This window comes from Pezoporus occidentalis, unplaced genomic scaffold (assembly GCF_034315485.1).
Source record: "Pezoporus occidentalis ecotype Australia unplaced genomic scaffold, CSIRO_AGI_Poc_V1 ctg208, whole genome shotgun sequence".
In the NCBI taxonomy this organism is placed as follows: Eukaryota; Metazoa; Chordata; class Aves; order Psittaciformes; family Psittacidae; genus Pezoporus; species Pezoporus occidentalis.
Window position 1 is genome coordinate 152,830 of NW_026913943.1, and position 19,161 is coordinate 171,990.

Genomic DNA, 19,161 nt, shown 5'->3' on the forward strand with positions numbered 1-19,161 from the left:
ACGCTGTAATCGGATGAGCCAGCACCACTCCAGATGGCCCTGTCACCTCTTGTCAGTGCTGACACCTCTCTGGGCCCCTTCACATCCCAGGGGGCCCACAGCCAGTCCCACTGTGCTGTGTCTGCTTGGAGCAAGTGGGCTGGGAGGTGACAGTGTGTTATAAAGCCCATCAGGCAAACTAGATCCCTTCCATGCTGTGGTCCCTCCCTGTTTTTAATGGGGAAAAACCTGGCATGTGTGTCTGTCTATAGTGCTGCCCTGCAGTGAGGGCAGGGGAGCACTGCTGCTTTGCCACCCCTTGTCCCCAGCTGCTACCCCACCACCCCGTATGGTTCGTAGCTGCAAACTCAAAGCCTGCCCACTTGGTGCTTTGTCTTGCGTCTTGCTGGTAGCAGTGGACTGGACTGGCAGGGGTTGTGCCTGCTGGTCTGTGTGCCAGCAGTGCACATGGTTGGGTTTGGATACTGCTGGGCAGAGCATCTTGGTGTGTAGGTTCCTGGTGTCCACCAGCAGAGGTTTTAGGGCTCAACTCTGCACTCCTCTGCTCTTCCCTCCTTAACCATTGCTCCTTTCTCCTTTCCCTCGCAGCCAACAACCCTCCCGCAGGGCACCATCAACATGAACCAGTGCACAGATGTGGTGGACGGGGAGAGCCGGACAGGGCAGAAGTTCTCCTTGTGCATCCTGACGCCGGAGAAGGAGCACTTCATCCGGGCTGAGAACAAGGAGATCATCAGTGGGTGAGTGCTGGGCCAAGTTACCACAGGGCTCTTCCCTTAGCCAGGAGGAAGAGGATGGTGGGTAGGAGCTTGCTCCAGACTAGGTGCTGTGGCAGTGCCTAACAGTAAGTCCTTCCTCCATACCTAGTGCATGTGCTCGGCCATGCCGTGCTGGAGCCTGAGGCTTCCCAGCATGCTGGACACCTTTCAGAGCCAGTGCTTAAGGAAGCTCAGCCTCTGCTAGGAGCCTTGGCCAGGCCCCAGAGCTAAGATGCTCCTAAGTCACTCATTACTTATGAAGGCCACTGTTTCCAGGTCACTTTGGTTGTCTGCCGTTGGGCAATATCCTGCTTCCTGCTGCAGAGCAACATTCCTGGGGGCATTTACCCCTGGGAGCAAGCTGAGATACATTGGAGTATCTGTGGGATGCTCAGAGGGTGCATCTGATACCAAGGTGCTCCTGGGCTGGCCGTGGCAGCTTGAGCCTCAACAGAAAGCAGCTGTTTGCTGGCCAGGGGAAGAGCTTGGCTGCAGGGTGAACACCAGAATGGGGTTGGAGCCTGTGGGGATGGATGCAGCCCATTCCCCTGGTCCCAGTGGAGCATCTGACCTCTGAGGGTGATTAAAATATCATTGCTCACAGGAGCGCCTGCCGCTGGGATGTGGTTGCACAGCAACGCTGCTGATTAGGCCACTAAAATGAGCAGGTTGTGGTAGGTTTCCCCACTCCAGGTGTTGGATGGTGACCTAGAAACATCCTTATCCATCACTCATATGCTGGGTTGAACGGTGCCGAGCTGTGGGAGAGCTGAGCTGCAAGCACACAGCGATGGGACTGCGAGGGTGCTGCTGCTCTTCTGTGAGCATTTCCTATGTGGAATGCCTGGAGCTCAGTGCTCACTCCCAGAATTTGTTGACATTTGAAACCGAAGCAGAAGGTTGAAGGGATGAAGTGCACGCTTTTTCTCACTCTTAGAATCATGGAGTGGTTTGGGTTGGAAAGGACCTTAAAGCTCATCCAGTTCCAACCCCTGCCATGGGCAGGGACACCTTCCACTAGAGCAGCTTGCTCCAAGCCCTGTCCAACCTGGCCTTGAACACTACCAGGGATGGGGCATAACTTCCTGAGGTACAGCATCTTCTGCTTACCCAAGCCCTGGCAGCAGCAGTCAGTGCTTTCTGTTGAGAGGATTTCTATTTCCAAACATTTTGTTTGGTTGCAGCTCCCCCCATTTTGGTAAATACTGGCTAAAATGGGCATTTTTCTAGCAAGAGCTTGGGCTTTTGATCAGATTCATGTTTTCATGTATTCAAACTTCCCTGCACAGAGGTGATTCCCCCTCTGTGCACTGCCTTGGTGTCCTCTGGCAGCACAACCACGCTCCTGTCCCCATTTACAGTGGTGGGATTGCAGTAGCTTCATAGCCAGGGGAACTGTGGCACAGGGGAGCCATCTCCTCTCCTCTAACCAAGGCAGACGCAATAGTTATACCCCAAAACACAGCCAGTCCCCTTGACAAGCCTTGCTCTTGTCTTCTTTTCCCTTCACCTTGGTTCACAGCTCAGTCTGTTGTTGCTGGTCCTGCTCTCCCTGCACGGGAGGGAGAGGCATTGCAGAGCAAGGTGGGGCTGATTTATTGCTCATTGGCCCTGCACTGGATTTTGAAGCAGCTCATTTGCTCCTGACTGCAAGCATTAATCATCCCCAAAGAGTCCTGCTCTGACTGGGAGCCAAGCGGGTTCCATCTGCACTTGCAGCACGACAGGAAGATTCCCGCAGCCGGGGGAGAGTTTGGTTTACGTTCATTCCGTGCTTCTGGCACTTACTGCTTAACCAAACCCCACTTGATGTGGTCATCCCAAAACGCTTTGCAGCAGTGTGTGCAGTGGGGGGAACAGGAGAGGGAAGCGGGAACAGCTGAAGCAGGTACGTTTCCCAGTGGCCCATGGGTCCCTGTGATGTTCAGAGATGCAGGGGTAGGTTGTCAGGCTGTGATAGCAGGGTCCCCCAAACAGGCAGCTTGTGCAGGGCATGAGCTTCTCAATGCCAAGTTCGTGCTGCTCTTGGACAAAAGCACTTTGTGTGCAGTGTGCAGGTGTTGGCATCGCTGAAGGGGGAAGGTCCTGCTGGAGGCTTTGTCCCTCTCAGGATCCTTGAATCCCTGCCCCATATCAGCCTTGGCCGTGGCCTCACTCTTGCAGTGAGCGGGGTTAGAGCCAAAGCACCCGTGGGGTCATCCCTCCTCCCCTCCTATCCTGCCTCATTGTCCCCCAGGAGCTGCTTGGGATGATTTCTGAGTACTGTTTACCATGCTGACCAGGTTGAGAAGCAGAGCTCCTCTGTGTGCCCAATTCCAGCTTGAGGTTGTGCTTATGGCCAAGTGGTAAACCCTACAGGGCTGTGATTAGGGATGAAATGTGGATGCTCTGTTTCTGGGGCTTGCAGGGAGCCCGCCCTCGAGGCAGGATGGGGAAGCATCCCCTCAGCCAGTGTGATCAGAGCCCCCCTTGGTGGGCTTTGAGATCCACGGCCTGTGGGAAGCAGTGTTACAGGAGTGTGAGCATCGCTCCCATCCCTGCGCGCTGCCCTTCAGCACACGCCTCACCTTCTGCTTTCTCTGCCTGCAGGTGGCTGGAGATGCTCATAGTCTATCCGAGGACAAACAAGCAGAATCAGAAGAAGAAGAGGAAGGTAGAGCCTCCAACTCCCCAGGTAACCCCAGGAGGTGACACATCTGTTGCTTGCCTCCCTCTCAGGACCATGGCATTACTCTGCTGCTGGGGAAGATGCCCCCCAAACCCACTGGTCCAGCGGGCTGATGCTGCCTGTGCAGAGGATGAGAGCCATGGGGATGTGGATTCGTTCCTGGTCATCACTTCCCAGGCTCACACGCTGCTGCTTTCTGCCTGCTGCGGGGCCACGTTTTACCCCCTTGGGTGCTGTTTAGTGGCACCAGCCCCACACGTGCTATCCTGGGTGTCCCACACAAATCCGTGTGGTCCCCATGGGGGACCAAGGAGAGGTGCTGCCCCTTCCTGGGCTGTTTTGGCAGAAACAGGCTGAAATTCCATCAGGCTCCGGTTACCCCCTTTGAGATGACCCCGGAGATAATGGGAATGAAAGGAAAATACTAAAGGCCAGGGCCAGGCTGGGAGCTCCGGGGGCCGGAGCCGGGCTCTCCAGGGACTCAGCAGTGGCTTCGTGCTCAATTTGACTATAAATGGTAAAGAGTGGGGCCTGGCCGTGACTCACTCGTTCCTGCCGGGCTCCCACGTGGCCGGAATGGGGGAGAATCCCTCAGATGGGGAACGTGACCCCGAGGCCACCCTGGTCCCTCGCCGGGGCTGAGAACAGCAGCGTCCCTGAGGCTGCCTGACCTCCGGGTGTGTGTCCCACCGCTGCAGGGGACCAGCTGTGAGGGCCCCTGCAGCCGAGCCGTGGGGCTGGAAACAGCATCCCTGAGCCCCCCCCCCAGTCTTAAGGTGCCCTTCGGTGAAGACCTCAGGGTGGTCCTGGTGGAAAATGGGCCATGGTGGGTTTGATATGGTGTTTAAGTTTCCATTGCTCCGGTGGGTAAAGAGGTTTTGGGCAATGGGAAAAGCAAATAGGGGGGAGATGATGTTATGTTGCGCATCAAGCTGGAATTCTCCTCCTGGGATCATCACAGCCCCTCGAGCACTGGCTCTGGTGATGCTCCAAGGAAGATGCCTGCTCTCTCCGTGGCTAAAAGCTAATGTGTGTTACGAGTTGCCCATCCTCAAGCCCCATGGAGGGGGCTGCTGCGTTCAGGGCACCCCAGCAAGCTGATGGAGCAGGGCAGGGATGCTCATCCCATCCCTGGCGCAACACTAAACCCAGGCTGGGTTCAGGAGGGGGACGGGGTGGAAAGGAGAAGAGGCGCAGAGCCAGAAAAACATCATTCTGGGTTACGTTTCATCACCATGGAAACTTCTTGGAAACTGTACAGGATCCGAGCTCCTGAGCACCAAATAAGGGAAGCGGCTGTGGGAAGGATGCTGGCTCCCTGTGGGCAGACGGGCTTCCCAGGTGCTTGGGGATGGGGTGAGCGTGGAGCTTGGTGGCCCTTATCACCTCCTTGGCTTGGGGTGATCCACTCCAAGCTCCATCCCACTTGTTACCCTCCTTCCACTCTCTCCATCCCATTGGCACTGGAAAAAGGCTCAAATTCACTTGCAAAACCAACCTCTGTGTGGGACCTGCGGCCAGATGAGTGCTGCGTTGTGTTGGGTACTCCAGAGCAACCTGCAAAGCCTCTTCCTTCTGTGTCCTGACCCATGCCGATGCAGGCAGCTGGTCCAGGGAAGGAGAGAGGATGCTGGGGAGAAAAGCAGCACCAGATCCCCCTCTGTGAAATGGCTTCTCCTGGAGCTGGCTGCTGTTCAGCTCCCTCTCTGTGTGTTGGTGGAGAAAGCCTGATTTCTTTCTAAGACAGCAGCATGCTAATCCAGCAGCAGATCCTGTCTGAGAGCTGCTCAGGGAGGGACGGACACCTTTAGGAGTTGAAAAAAGCATTGAAACAATGGATATTCGTGCTTTTTCTCACTCCTATGTAGCTTTTCATTGGCTGCAGCTTGGCACTCATGGGGCATCAGGGCTATTTCCATCTCCCGCCATCACTTTGCATCTTCGCCCTGTAACATCAGTGGGGTGGGAGCAATGCAGGAGAAGCTGAGAATATCACTCCAGCCACAGGACAGGGATTGTTTGGTGCAATCCTGGAGCCATTTTCACCTTTGCTTTACAAGCAAAGTTGCAGTTTTAGGGCAAAAAGGGCAGGTTTCTCTTGCAGCTTTTGCTTTACGCCAGTGCAGGCAGCAGGAGAGACTGGGCTGCCTTTGCCTGCAGGATTTGGGGCTGAAATGTGGGATTTGAGGTGCTGCTCCCTGCTTGCACAGGGGTGTGGCAGGCTCAGGTAAGCAGAGCGTGCCCAGACACACTTCATGCAACTGGAGGCCTGTTTTAGGCCTGTTTGGCTGATTTTGGTTACTGCTTCTCTTTGGAGCTCTTTATACACAGAGTTAATTTCTTTGCTTGCTTATAGACCGCTGTTTGGCCCTCATCTCTCTGTCTAATTCAATACATACCTACAACTAATTATATGGGGGTGTGTGGAAGGGATATGTAAGAATATATATGCTGAGCTGGTGATGAGCTTTGGGCTTTTGATCAGTGAATGGGAGCGTGGTTGAGGGCGAAGGGAACCTCGGAGCCTGTTCTCAAGGAGGGTTCCCTGGAGCAGGATGCCCATGAACCGTTTACCTCCAACACTGCATTCCTTCAGAGTGACATTTCCAAGGGGGAATTCGCTTGCCTTGAGGTCATTTGCTGCTGCTTGTGGCTGTGAACGAAGCCAGAACCCATTCTGGGAGATCCCCAGATGCTGAAGTGCAGAGGATGCTCTTTGCAAGCCCTGTCCCCCAGCCCTTGTTTGCTGGCTCAGGCACTCCTGGATTCCCCCTGCTCTGTGGGAAGGGAACAAGCAGCTGGGAAACTTCCCACAATCCGGAGTCTTTGAAGGGGGGGGGGTTAATTAACCATTGCCATTGATTTATTGGTGGCTTTAAGGAAAATAATCTGCTAATGCAGGAGCTTAATACAACAACAGCAAAACATCTGCTAAAGAGCAAAGCCAGCCCCTGTTGAGAAAGATGCTGCCTCTTCTGGGGCATGCACCCAACCTGGGCTGCCCAGGCAGTGGCCACCAAAGTGCTGTCATCATTTGATGGACTCCAGAGCCCCTTGGGAAGCAGTGAAGATGATGGGTATTGTTTTAAAGCATAAAGCTCAATGGGATGTTGTATTTGCTTTGTCAGACAAGCAGCCTGTTAACGAAGCACCCAGGAGGAGAACAGCACTGGTTTACTGTTTTATCAGTGGCCTGTAGCAAACCAGCTGTGACAGACAAACAACACAGCTGCTGGAGGCAGGGAATTCATTTTCTCCTCCATCCTGTATCCTTTAGCTTGATTCCTTTTGGGGTGTTTGGTGATGTTAGTTATAACACTGAGCAAATCCAGTCCTGGCAAATGGGGCCCAGGAGACAAGCCTTATGTTGGTCTGTGTTTGTGAAAGGCTGGGAAACAGCTTGCAGGAGGACCGGGGATGTGCAGAGGGTAATGAGGAATTGCTGTGTTCACTTGCATCAGTGACAGAGGGTGCAGTGTCACCCCAACCTGGGGCTTGGCAGAGGTGAGGGGAGCATTTCCAGGTTCCCCATGAGTCAGGACCTGACAGACCGGTTTCTCTGTGGGTCTGTGGTGCTGCACATGAATATGGGTGCAGGGCCCCATGCTTGCACCAGGCAGCTTTCGGGAAGAGCTGGAGTGTAAGGGCAATGGTGAAGGACCTTGAGTGCTGTGTGAGCACGAGATGAGCTTTTCCCAAGGAGTTACGTGTTGGTAGCCAGAGCATCCTGTGTGCCATGCTGGGAGGAGCAGTTCCTATCCCAAACAAAGCCAGGTGCTGCTGCAGCATTGGCTGAAGCAGTTGTTGGCTTGGCTTTGCTCTGGATCTGTTTCCAGCTGGATGCATTGGGAAGTGTGGATGGGTTTGGGAGCCCTCCCTGGCAAGGGATGTTTGCTCTCTCGTCTCAAAGTGATGGTCACTCTGTCCTGACCTGTCTGCCACCAGGCAGGGTTTCCATCTGCAAGCTTTTCCCTTTGGGAATGTGGTGATGGCACAGGACTGAGCATCGTGGGCAGCACCCAAGCCATGTGGGACCCATACCTCCAGGGACAGCCCCGTGTGGAGCTGGGGCAACCCCTCTAACTCTGCTATGTTCCTTGCTCTCCTTAGGAACCCGGTCCTGCTAAGATGGCTGTGACCAGCAGCAACATCCCCAGTGCTGAGAAGGTCCCTGCCACCAAGTCCACGCTTTGGCAGGAAGAAATGAGGGGTAAAGACCAAGCAGACGGAGGCAGCAGCATCAGCCAAGCGCAGAACACAGTGCAAGGCCAGGCTGGGGCTGCCAGCTCCCTGAAGGATTCCGTGCTGGACAGCAAGGAAGGTGAGGGATGGGGATGGTGTGATGCTGCTGTGACCTGGTTTGAGCAGCTGAGCTGGCTGAAAACCACTATAGAAGGAAAAGTTTTCTGTGGGTTTGGTTCCTGGAGCATCCCAGCAAAGAGAAGGAGGCAGACCTCATCCCTGCTGTGTAGGGACCGGATCAAGGCATTACAGGGTGGAGTTTAAGAAGGAAAAAATGGGCATCACATGCTGGAAACCACAGTGTGGAGCCCAGTCCCGCCCCAGCAGGGAGATGGGGCTGCTTGCCCTCAAAGGTGATGTTACCCTCATGCTGGGGGCAAAATGAAGGGGGAAAATGCCTTTTCTAGCCCCTCCACATCCTAGCCTGGGCCTGGCTGCTGCGGCTGCCAAACTCTATGTGTCGCTTCCTCCTCCAGGGCCCTGTTTACATCTGGTCTCCCAGATGAGTCCCTGGAAGGTACCGAGGCCTTGACATTGTTCTCCCTGGAACAGCAGGGGCTGGGGACAGGTCCCATGGGCTGGGAATGTTTCCTTTGTCTGCCTGCTTGGGTGGGGGATGCTTCCCACCTGCTCCCGGCTGCCAAGATTGAGGTGTCCATTGCCTTGTGCCCATAGAGCTGTGGTTGATGCCAGGCTGGGAAGGACAGGGATGGAAATCAGTGCAGAGCTGTGATTGCAGCCTTCCATTTCTTGGTTTGAAGGTTTAGGTTGTGTAGTGATAGGACAATGGGGAATGGTTTTAAACTGAAAGAAGGTAGGTTTAGATTAGATACTGGGAAGAAATTCTTTACTATGAGGGTGGTGAGACACTGGAACAGCTTGCCCAAAGAAATTGGGCCGCACACCTGGAAGTGTTTAAGGCCAGGTTGGATGGAGCTTTGAGCAACCTGGTCTAGTGGAAGGCATCCCTGCCCATGGAAGGGGGTTGGAACTGGATGAGCTTTAAGGTCCCTTCCAACCCAAATCATCTGTGATTCATCTGTGCAAGCCCAACCCAACAGCTGGACCTGCATCCCCGGTTCCCTGCCAGACCATCCCACCACCACCATGGGCATGAAGGGTGGTGAGGGTGGAAAAGCCAAGAGTGCAAGAGGTGGCACAGCTTGGGGCTGGGGCTCTCATTTCCTGTCCCTGTCCTGGGTGGAATGAGGGTGATTTTAAAAGCAGAATCCAACTTGGAGCCAAGTTGGACTTGAAAGTGAGCTCGATGCCTTCTGTGTCCTTTAGATGAGAGCTGCATGAACGGAGAGCGGATAGACTGCGGGCGGAAAACTCGTGTCGAGAGCGGATACTTTTCCTTGGAGAAGACCAAGCAAGACTCGAAGCTGGAAGAGCAGCAGCTGCCGCCCCCACCGAGCCCCCCCAGCCCCAGCACCCCGAACAACAGGTACAGTTATCCCAAATCGCCCTCACAGGAGCATGCCCAGCCCTTTCCTTCCCCAGGTACCCGAGCAGGCGACCGAATGAGTCACAGCTTCTCTCTGAACTCCTTGGATTCGAAGAGCACTTGCCCCACGCACAAGGACTCCGGCAGCAGAGATGTAGGAAGGGGAGCTGAAAAATCGGGGCGTCCCCTTTCTTTTAAAGCCAGCCGGCAGTACACCACCCTGGCCGACGTTCCCAAGGCCATTAGGATCAGTAATCGGGAGGCCTTCCAGGTGGAGAGGAAGAGGCTAGAGCGGAGAACCCGGGCCCGTAGCCCTGGGAGAGAAGAAGTGGCCCGGCTATTTGGCAATGAGAGAAGGTAAGGGATGAGTGGCTAAACTCCTCTTTGCATGCTTGCGACAGCAGCGAGGCTGCATCCCTGCTGCAGCCCTGGATGGAATCCCTTTGTATTCAGTGCTTCTGGGTTTAAGGATGCTCATCCACACCGAGTAGGCGGTGGGATGTCCTTCGTAGTGCCAACAGGCAGGTATTGCCCTGCCTGGCTGCTCTGAGGGTGCTTGGCTGAGGTGGGTGATGCTCAGTGGCTGTATTTGCAAACAAGCCCACCCTTCCTTGTCCCCTCCCCAGCACGGCACACGCTGGCAGCTGGCACCATTAACTAGGTTAGCTCTCTAAATGGTGTTAGTGCCAGGTGCCTTATGCAACTGCCTAATGAGCTGAGAGAGGTTGCAGAATGTCAGGGCATTAATCTGGGAGAGGAGAGGCGGGTGCAGTGCCAAAGCAGGGCTGCAGAACAGCTTAGTGTGGAGGAGGACAGGGAAGGAGAGCATCCCCACACACGCCTGCTCCACGCTCTGGCATGTTGCATGCTCTCCGGGCGAGGGACAGGCTCGTCTTGCCCTGGGAGAGATGGATTTGTGCAGGGAGGGCAGCAGAGCAAACCAGGAGACGGGCCCCGGGCGAGAGGGCCGCCTGCCAGTCTGATTCCTTTGCCCTGGTTTTCCTCCGGGCATGTTCTCTCTCGCACGGTTTCAGCAGGCTCTTCTCCCCTGTTTCTTCCCAGCCCCTAAAGGATTGTTTTCCAGCCTGCCTTCCGAGAGCTGGAAGTGGGTCTGGGAAGTATGGCACAACTTTGTGCCAGTCAGCAGGAGGATCCCAAACCCAGCCCAGCCCTAGCAGTGTGCACAGCGAGTGCTGGATTGGGAATAAAGGAACCAAACACAGGTTTGGCTTTCTCTGCCTCATGAATTAGGCTTTCCCCAGGATGGAGAAGGATGCCACACGGGTCACTTGGCCACTTTGGCTGGAGGCAGGGCTGAGAGAAGGCTAGTGACTGCTGGTTTGCTGGCTGTGCAGTGTGTTGGCTCAGGTGTGGGTCTGAGAGCATGGGTTTGCTTGCACAGGACGCCCTGGCCAGCACCTGTCCCAGTGTGAGAGGACAGCGTGTTCCTTAAGTCCTTGCTCCAGCCCTGGGGTATGCTGCAGCACTGGGATCCAGCATGGAGCTGGGATGTACCAGCCAAGGGCAGGGAGGAATGGATTTACAGGCAGATAATAGGCCTAGGAGAGGATGCTGCTGGCATAGACTGTCCTTTTTTAATGTCAGCCCCATTCAGTGCCTCCTGGTGGGTGCCTTTTCCCAAGGAAAGTCTGTTTTCCCAGCCCAGCTGGGTTCCTGGACCTGTTATCAGCTTTTTAGTGCTTTATCAGTAGGGCCTTTTATCAGAGCAGGGTGGGTATAGGGAGAGGAGCAGGCCCTGCAGGTCTTGCAGCCCATGGGGCTGAGCTTTGACCAGTGTTTGGGAGGGGAATGATGGCAGAGAGCAGGTCCAGCACCATGCCAGAGCATGACCATTCACCAGCACCCTGCTCAGCTTGGCTTGGCTGCTTCTTGAATTGGAGTTGACTTAGTCCACGTATCCCTCTCACTTTATTCCTCCAAGCTCAGGCTGTGCTCTTTGAGGTTGAGCAAATACAATAACTCACTTCCATGCTGTTGGGGTCAGCTTTTCCCTTGGAGTTTCTCATCATCCTTCTCAATAACCCACTAACACAATCAGAAACACTTGCCTGAAGTCACTTGCCCTTATGCCAACCCCATAGGCGCCAGCCAGGCATGCTTCAGATCTGCCTTTCATCCCTCAGTGCAGCCAAATGAACTTGCTTTGATTCTGGTGGCGTTTTTGGTTCTTCCTCCCCTTTTTCCTTTGTTTACCCACCATAAATCAGTGCGAGTGTCAGAGCTATGGATGGGTACCCCGTGGCACACCTGCAGGCTTAAGCTCCAGATAAAGCCGTTTCCAAGGCTTCTTGTCCCGTTCCCTTACAGTAAGAGATAACGATGTGGCTTAAATCCAGGATTGGGATGGAAGTTTTCCATGTTGACCACTTATACCTGAGGCTGCCTCCACGCCCCGTCTGAGCTCGCAGCCACTCAGAGCCAGGAATCTGGAAGCAGGAGATCATCTCCAGGATTTTGGCACAGCGGCAGAGTGCGAGTTCCCTCTGCTGGCACGTGGCAGGACGGGGCTGCCGTGCCTCCACATTCCCATCTCGCACCCATCCCTAGGGAGAAAGAGCAGGGGCAGCTCTTGGGAAACCTCGTGGATGAATCTTGAAGCCTTTTGGCACAGAGAGCTTCAGGGATGTCCCCAGCCAATTGGTCCCTGTATCCCAGTGGGACTTTGCAGCCGCAGGGATAAATCCTGGCACATCTCAGAAGGGTGGGAAGGAGACCACCATCAGGTGGGGAGTCCTTGGGGTGCAAAGACCTGGAGCCCTTTCCTCATGGAGCTTCCTGGGAAGCGTTGGGATTTCTTGGTTGGCAAACTTGGCTTTTCTTGCACGCTTTCAGGGATGCAGCCTCTAAGCCTGTGCGTTTTCCTGGTTGACCCCGTGTTCTGCTCATGCTGGCAAGAGTCCACTGTGGCATCTGCTGGATCTGCTGTAGGAGCATGGTCAGGGGGCTGAGGGTCTATTTCTAGCCTTGATAAAGAGCTGCCTGAAATCGCTTAAAAGACTTTCCTTTCTCAAATCCCTTCTCTGGAGCTTCTGGATGTGGCAGGCTCTGCTCTGAATGCTGCTTTTACCCATAGAGGAGCGCCTGCTTTCCCAAGTATATATATCTATTTTTTTTTCCTTGTAAAACTAGCTTCTTCATTTTTGTGGGCCTTTGGGGAAAATTGCTCTTCCTTTCCCTGACACTTGCTGTCTTTCTTGCTGCTCAATAATGAATGAATCCAATAAAAACAAGCCCTTTTCTTCCAATCAAAGAAAATCACTTGAACGATAGCTCGTGCTGGTCTTTATAGCTTTTCTTCCCACCCCACACCCCCCTCCACCTCACAGCCCAGATCTGCAGCTCAGGTTTAATGGCCTGGGAAAGATGAACAGCCTGCATGGCCGAGGAACCACTTGGGATGAGCTTTGTAGTTGAGAAAGCACTGAATGGCACCACAGCTTTTCAAACGCTTCTTGGTACCTGCCCGCGGCCTTGGTTTGGCAACACAGAGCTGCTGTTGGGAGGGAGCAGCTCTCCCCTTGTGATGGGGAGGAGAGGACAGCCCTTCCCCTCCCCATTCCTTCAGGATCTCTAGCAGTAACCTCTCTGAAATGAGCTAATGGGAAATAAAAGACGATTCTTTCCTGTAATCCGGATGATATTAACCCTTGGGCCTGTGATTTGATTGCAGTGATTTATTTTTTTCCTCCTCCCTTTTTTTAATGACGAATTACTGGAATGATTTTCATTTTGTTTTATATGTAGATGCAGAGATATAATTTCCTCTTCTGTTCATTCATTTTCCAGCCTTATTTTCTTCCAGGTCTTGTTGCTCTCCACCTTCTCCTGCTGTGTTGCTGTGTGACGTGTCCACCTTTACTTCGCCTGCTTCGCTACCATCTCATCTCAATCTCAAGCCGTAGAACAACCTGGTGGTGCAGCCCCTTTCATGAGAAATCAACCTGCTTTTGATTTTGTTTTATGGTTTTATTTGGTTGGTTTGGTTTGGTTTTATTTTCCTCCTGATTTTGGTTTTCTTCAGGCCTTCACCTAAATAGGGCACAGACAATGTTAATTCGTGGAGCTCTTACTCCCTCCTAAACTGAAACTCAGAGAAGGCTGGGCCAGTGTGAAAAAGGTTCAAATACTGTGTTCCTAAAGCAGTTCCCCATTTGTTGGTGGATGGAGGATGTGGATTTATGCTTCATAGACTGGCTTATGTGAATGTGCATCTCATGAGCAGAACATCCCAGTGGGATTGGGAGCTCTGTGCAAGCCTGGGATCTGCCCGCTCGCACTCTGCAAACTGGGAGGCAGCAGGAGCTGAGAAGATGTCCCATGTAAACGTTATAGAGGTGTTTGGATTTACAAAGCAAAGTCTCCCATAACCGATTTTGTCCCTTCCTCTTTGGCTGTGGGCTTCAGCACCCAGTCCTGGCAGCCTGGCTCTGAGAGCAGTGGAGGGCCCCAGCCCCCTGGGGGATGTGATGTGCTCAGATTGTTGATTTCATTGATGGAATTTGGTGCAAATATTGGTTAAAAACTGAATGCTTCATGGGTTTTGAGCCCTGAATCTGCTGTTCTTTCTCTGGGAAGTGTGAAAAATGTTATTTTTGACAACCTGTTTCCCCTCATGTGGTTGCCAGTGTGGTTTTCTTGCACATTAGAGGTTTACACAGAGCAATCAGCCCTGATTTGAGATGCGGCACAAGTGGGTCCAGGTTTTGTGTCCGGAACCCACCTGGACTGAGCTTTTGGGGAGGTTCAAAACTGAGCTTTAAACCCCACAGCTTGGAGCTCAGCTGGCATGTGAGGTGGTGGTGGTGGGTTATTGCTTCATGTTCCCATGTTGTGGTCAAAGACCTGAGGTTGATAGAGAGACCTGGGCATGCAGACCTAAGACACCCAGTAGGTCCTTTGAAAACTCCACTATTTCCTGTGGGTCAGCAAGCAGCTTTTTATGCTGAAATGGTGCTTTAATTCCACCTGCAAGGCTCTTTCCTAGGAGCATCCCATTTGGGTTTGGTCTGGGGTTGGCTCCTGTTCTGTCCACATTTCTTCGTAGTTCTCCTCCATCCTCAGAGACATAAGTGCCACAGTGCAGTGGGTCACCAGGGCGGTATCTGAGATCCCAAGCAGTGCTCCCTGCTGTCCATACTGGATTTGCAGACCAGTTTGAGAGGAGGGTTGAGCTCTATGGTTTTACAGGGGATGCCCTAGTGTGCCTGTGCAGGGTGCTCCTCATCTCATGCCTCTTCAGCTGGTCCAACCTGCAAGGCAGACCTGTTGTCCAGAGGCACCTATGGACACCCCTTTCCCAGTGGAGCCCTTTGGGTGTTACCTGTGTGGGGCTGTTTTTACAGGCTGTCTATTGCAGTGAACACACAGGGTGACCCACAGGCACCCATTGCCTCTGCACCCCAGCTGGGTCTGATGTGTCTCTGCTCTGTGGTCTGGGGAGGGCTGTTGATAGCTGCAGGACTGGAGGGCAAAGACAAAGCTTGAGCCAAAGCTCAATCCCAGCCTCTCAAAGGGCTGTAAAATATACACGTAAAAAGCTATTGCTGGTTTTGCAAGGGGTTTCTAGGGATTTAAGAGGATACGAGGGAGGTTTTGTCCCCACTTTCAATGATGCATTGTCAGATTGGGGTGGTTTCCCCTGGATTTGTGCACGCTGGGGCATGCAGAGAAACGGGGACCAGAAGCGCGGTGTCCGTGAGCACTGGGTCAAGCACTTGTGGGGTTGTACAGCTCAGCTCAGTTCCGGGATTTAAACCGGCTCTGGTTTCCCTTGTCCTGTCTGTTTTCCAGGAGATCCCAGGTAATTGAGAAGTTTGAGGCACTAGATATTGAGAACGCAGAGCACATGGAAACGAACGTGTCGGGCGGTGCCGCCCTTTCCAGCGAGACGCGGCAGGGCAGGAGCGAGAAGAGGGTTTTCCCACGGAAAAGGGTAAGCTGCTCATCCCAAGTCTTGTGGGGTTTGGGAGATGGGATCTGGCAGGTTTAGCTATAGGTTTAGTTATACAGGGTTTGTCCCTGGGTGGAGAGGGGAACTGGATCACAGGCAGGCTCATACAGGAGCCGGACCACTCTGTGTGCTCAGTCTATGCAGGTTTGCTGCTCGCTGCTCTGCTCCCATGGCCCAGCTGGAGGGTGGTGGAAAACCAGGCTGTCTTTTCTCCTTCCTCCGAAATAGAAACAGGGAAACTTCAGATCTGCCATGGCAGGACACAGCAGGATGGGGCGAGGTAACAAAAGAAATGGGGAGTTTTGAGAGTCCCAGATACACTTGGATATATTGGGAACACATTAACACCTGAGAGGACAAAAATGTGTCGCCAGTGCAATGACACTTGTTCTGAGCCTGAGATGCCCCTTAGATAACAGGGATTTTTATGCCATGAGCCAAGAGAGCAGGACTCTGTCCTAGTTCCTGCACTGATCTGGGCTAACGCTGTTCACACAGGACTTCACTTGTGAAGCTGCAGCTGTGGGCTCCATCCTGGACGTGTCTGCCTCTCCTCTGTCCCCGCACCGTCGGGCAAAGTCACTGGACAGAAGGTCCACGGAGTCCTCTATGACGGTGAGACAGCAGGGCTGTGTCCTCTGCCCTGGGGGAGGATGTGAGAGGCCCTTCCCAGGCAGGTCCGGTGAAAACTGGGCTGTCTGCTGCTTTCCTCATAACTAGGATGTAGGATGCACGCAGATTTGGAGCAGGTTTCAGTGAGAGTCATAGGGGCTCAGCTGGAGAGAGCTGCACTTCTTACTTTTTTCCATCTACTGTTTAAAAAGGAGTCCTTTTCCTTCACGTACAGTAGCATCTTGGAAATCAGCCATTTTGGTTGTTATTTTTCCCTGGAATACCCCATGTCCTCAGTGCTTTGCTCGATGTGTTAGACACTGATGCTGTAGGTCACCCCTGAGGTGCTGGGGTCGCCAGCCAGAGCTCCTCTTTGCCCTGTGCTGTCTCTGGGTCATGACTGATGCATCTTCAGACAGAGGTAACACGTGGCTCAGTTTTCTAATGCCACTACCTTGATGTTTGTGCAGTTGCAGGTGAGTGTGAGCGGGATGAAGGCTGTGAGGAAGGGCCAGACGTCCCTCCTGAGCTTTCCTCCCTTTGCATATTTCAGATGCTCACCAGACCTGAAGGCAAACAGTACAGAGCAAACACAGAATGCTTTTCTCTCGCTCACCACCCTTCTGTCGGAACAGAATAAATACACTTGCTAATCTCTCACAGAGATTACAGAGCCACTGTAAATACAAGCTGCATTTTTTGTGGATGGGCGACTTCCATTCAAGGACTTGCAGAAAATGCAGTGGCTGAGTCCTCATGTGGACTTAACACAGCCGTAAGAGTGATTGTAACTTCTTGGTGGTAACAGAAAGGTGCAAGAAGTGCGCATGAAGTGGAAATGCACAGCATCCAGTGAAGGCAAGGAAGTCAGTGGGAAGAAAACCATTTCCTTGCATTAAATACACCTTTATTGTGCCACTCCTGCTAACAAAGTAGGAACATAAAAACCTGCATGCCTGCTTGCCTTGCAACCCTCTCTCTCCCCTACCCATTAAGTTCACTGTGTCAGATCAGGTTATCCATCAGGATAAAAGCCAAGGGAGAGTTCATCCCTTGTTAGGCTCTGTGAGTTCAGCAGAGCTGGGGCTTTGCTGCATTGGGTATCTCTTCCATCAAGTGCTTCATCTGAGTTTGGTTTCTGAAGTCTACACCCTTCAGTGGCAGCTGGTCCCAGACATTTCATGCTGGAGCAGCTTTGCAGCTTCTGGCACAGTCTGTGCTCTCCTGGCTGCCTGAGGAGAGGAAAGCAAAGGGATTTCCATATGGAGCAGGACCTACAGGAGAAACCTTCTGTTCCTGGTGTTTCTGTAGTATCTCACTGCAGCCTGCTCTGAAACATGCATACACTGCTTAGCAGCATCGCTCCTCTCTGCCTGCTTCTACAGCTTGGCTTAAATCTTAGGGAAACTAAGAGGTGAGTAAGAATGCTGCTGAGGAGAGGTTTATCTGCTTTTCCAGAAGATTCTGTTTATTCCCAGTTGATAAAAAACAGGTGAAAACTAACTCTTGGAGTCCTTCTGTTTTCCGTCTCCTCAAAGTGCATAGCTGGGAGCCAGTTATCCTTGATCCAAATATAGATTCTTTTCTTGATGCTCTCCTATAGTACAAGGAGGGGCTTCAACAGGATCCAGACCTTAAGAGCATGATCCCACTTGCACTTCGGCAGAGAAGTGGTGGTGTTGCTTTCAGGATCAGTTAGGGCTGAGATCAGGATACCCAGCTTTCAGCCTGCTTCAGAGATGGATGTAGTCATGGCCAATGCAATATTCTCTGCAGTTTGTCCATGGCTTATTGCTGCCTAATCAGCAGGTCCTGGCAGGCCTCGGTGGGTTTATTGCCTGCAGCCACATCCCAGCCAGGGCTGCTCCAGCTGGTGTCTGCCTGTTCCCTCATCCTGTTCCACATGCATTCATGAAGGGCAGCATGGCATTTACTTCCCCCTGTGTTTTTGTGGAATGAGGCTGGGTACCCACCACGATGGGAGCACCCGAATATGTGTGCTTCACAGCATCGGTTTGATTGAACAGCCTTCCAGACCCCAGTTTTCCATTGATCCCATTGCTGTACCCTGTCTCAGGCACTACAGCTGCATTTCACACGCTGCTGTCCTTTCCTCCTCCACTCTGCAGCACATGGAGCAGCTGGAAGAGCTCAGCCTCGAGGGAGTGAAAGCATTTCCACCACATCCTTCCCTGCACATGGGCAGGGCTGGGAGTGAGGGCTGGCAGGGGTTATCCCACGCTGCCTTGGTTGCTTTGCTCAGGGCTTCAACATCCCAATGCATCCTCTTTGGAGTAAAGAGCAGGTCTCATGTGGGTGATGCAGTGCTTGGATCCCCTGGATTTCCAGCCTTGCTTTGAACCCTGCAGCCTTGCATCCACAGCACACTGTTTTTCTTTCGTAATATATAATAGAGGAACAGAACTGCCTGCAGTCTTGCTAATTCCTTGCTGCTCCTTCCTCTGTAACGCTGGTGTAGCAGTAGGAAATTGCCAAGGGGAGTGCTAGGAAGAGAACAGCCTGAATAAACCGTACAGCAAGTCTTTGTTCCTTCTGGGAGCAGACATTTAGCCACCACACAGTATAACGATCCAGTTTGGACTAGTTGACCTTTAAAAAGGTCCCTTCCAACGCAAACTATTCTATGGTTCTCTGACTTTAACTGTTACTGCCCTCTTTTATTGCTGTTGCTTCTGAGTGCAGATGCTTTTGCCCTCCCCTCTGATCCCCCTTCTCCTTTCTTGCAGCCTGACCTCCTGAACTTCAAGAAGGGCTGGTTGACAAAGCAGTATGAGGATGGGCAGGTGAGTCTGGGAGAAGCTTTGCCCTTCACATCGATCCTTTGGTGCCATTGTCAGTCCTGATTTCTAGCAGCCAGTGCTCACTGGGATGTCCTGGCTGCACATGGGGCTGCTCTTGGCACTGACAAAGCTCCAGTGTCCTTGCAGGGTGGGTGAGTATTGGGCCATGCTCCAGATGGGAGAAACCAGTTGCAGGTGCAGAGCAGTGACAGGGAATTTGTACAATGCTGGAGCCAGGCAGCAGTGGTTGTGTGCAAGCCCTATGCAAGTGGTGTTTGTCTTGGAGCAGGAGTATCTGGTTCTCTGTCCTGGGGACGTTTCAGAGACCCACAGTGGGATATCATGTCCTGGGGAGCTGGGGCAGCTTGGATAGCAGGACCGGTTTAGTGTTCCCATTCTCTATTAGTCATGAGACCAGGAGCAGCCGGCTCCCTTGTGACCCAGCAACCCCTTTGGCGTCAGTAATGGCTCAGATAAGGCCTTCAGAGCACTGGGGAAATGGCAAGGCCAAGGAATATATAAATGTCTCTGAGCTGGCTCTGAGGGGAGCAGCCACTGCTGCCTTCCTCCTGTCCATTCCCAGAGGGATGCAAGATGCGCTGCTCTATCACAGCCTTAGAGGCGGGCACTGATGCCAGCATGGGTTTGCTGGCTGTTAGCAA

At 53.0% G+C, this 19,161-nt stretch overlaps 1 protein-coding gene and 1 long non-coding RNA gene across 8 annotated transcripts in view; both read left to right on the top strand.

The window, feature by feature from the left end:
* MPRIP (myosin phosphatase Rho interacting protein) overlaps window positions 1–19,161 on the top strand; it is a 72,723-nt gene that overhangs the window by 30,059 nt on the left and 23,503 nt on the right. For 4 of the 7 annotated variants that reach the window (XM_062618960.1, XM_062618961.1, XM_062618963.1 and 1 more), the window contains exons 4-10: window positions 589–740; window positions 3,348–3,432; window positions 7,537–7,747; window positions 8,956–9,472; window positions 14,927–15,068; window positions 15,585–15,701; window positions 18,446–18,502. In XM_062618960.1, coding sequence (XP_062474944.1) covers window positions 589–740; window positions 3,348–3,432; window positions 7,537–7,747; window positions 8,956–9,472; window positions 14,927–15,068; window positions 15,585–15,701; window positions 18,446–18,502 — 1,281 coding nt within the window. The remainder of the gene's footprint in view (window positions 1–588; window positions 741–3,347; window positions 3,433–7,536; window positions 7,748–8,955; window positions 9,473–14,926; window positions 15,069–15,584; window positions 15,702–18,445; window positions 18,503–19,161) is intronic. The other 3 variants (XM_062618964.1, XM_062618965.1, XM_062618966.1) reach the window with 1 other exon arrangement.
* On the top strand, window positions 9,479–13,328 carry LOC134163801 (uncharacterized). Its single transcript, XR_009964858.1, has 2 exons — window positions 9,479–12,229; window positions 12,939–13,328. It is a non-coding gene; the product is annotated as an uncharacterized LOC134163801 (long non-coding RNA).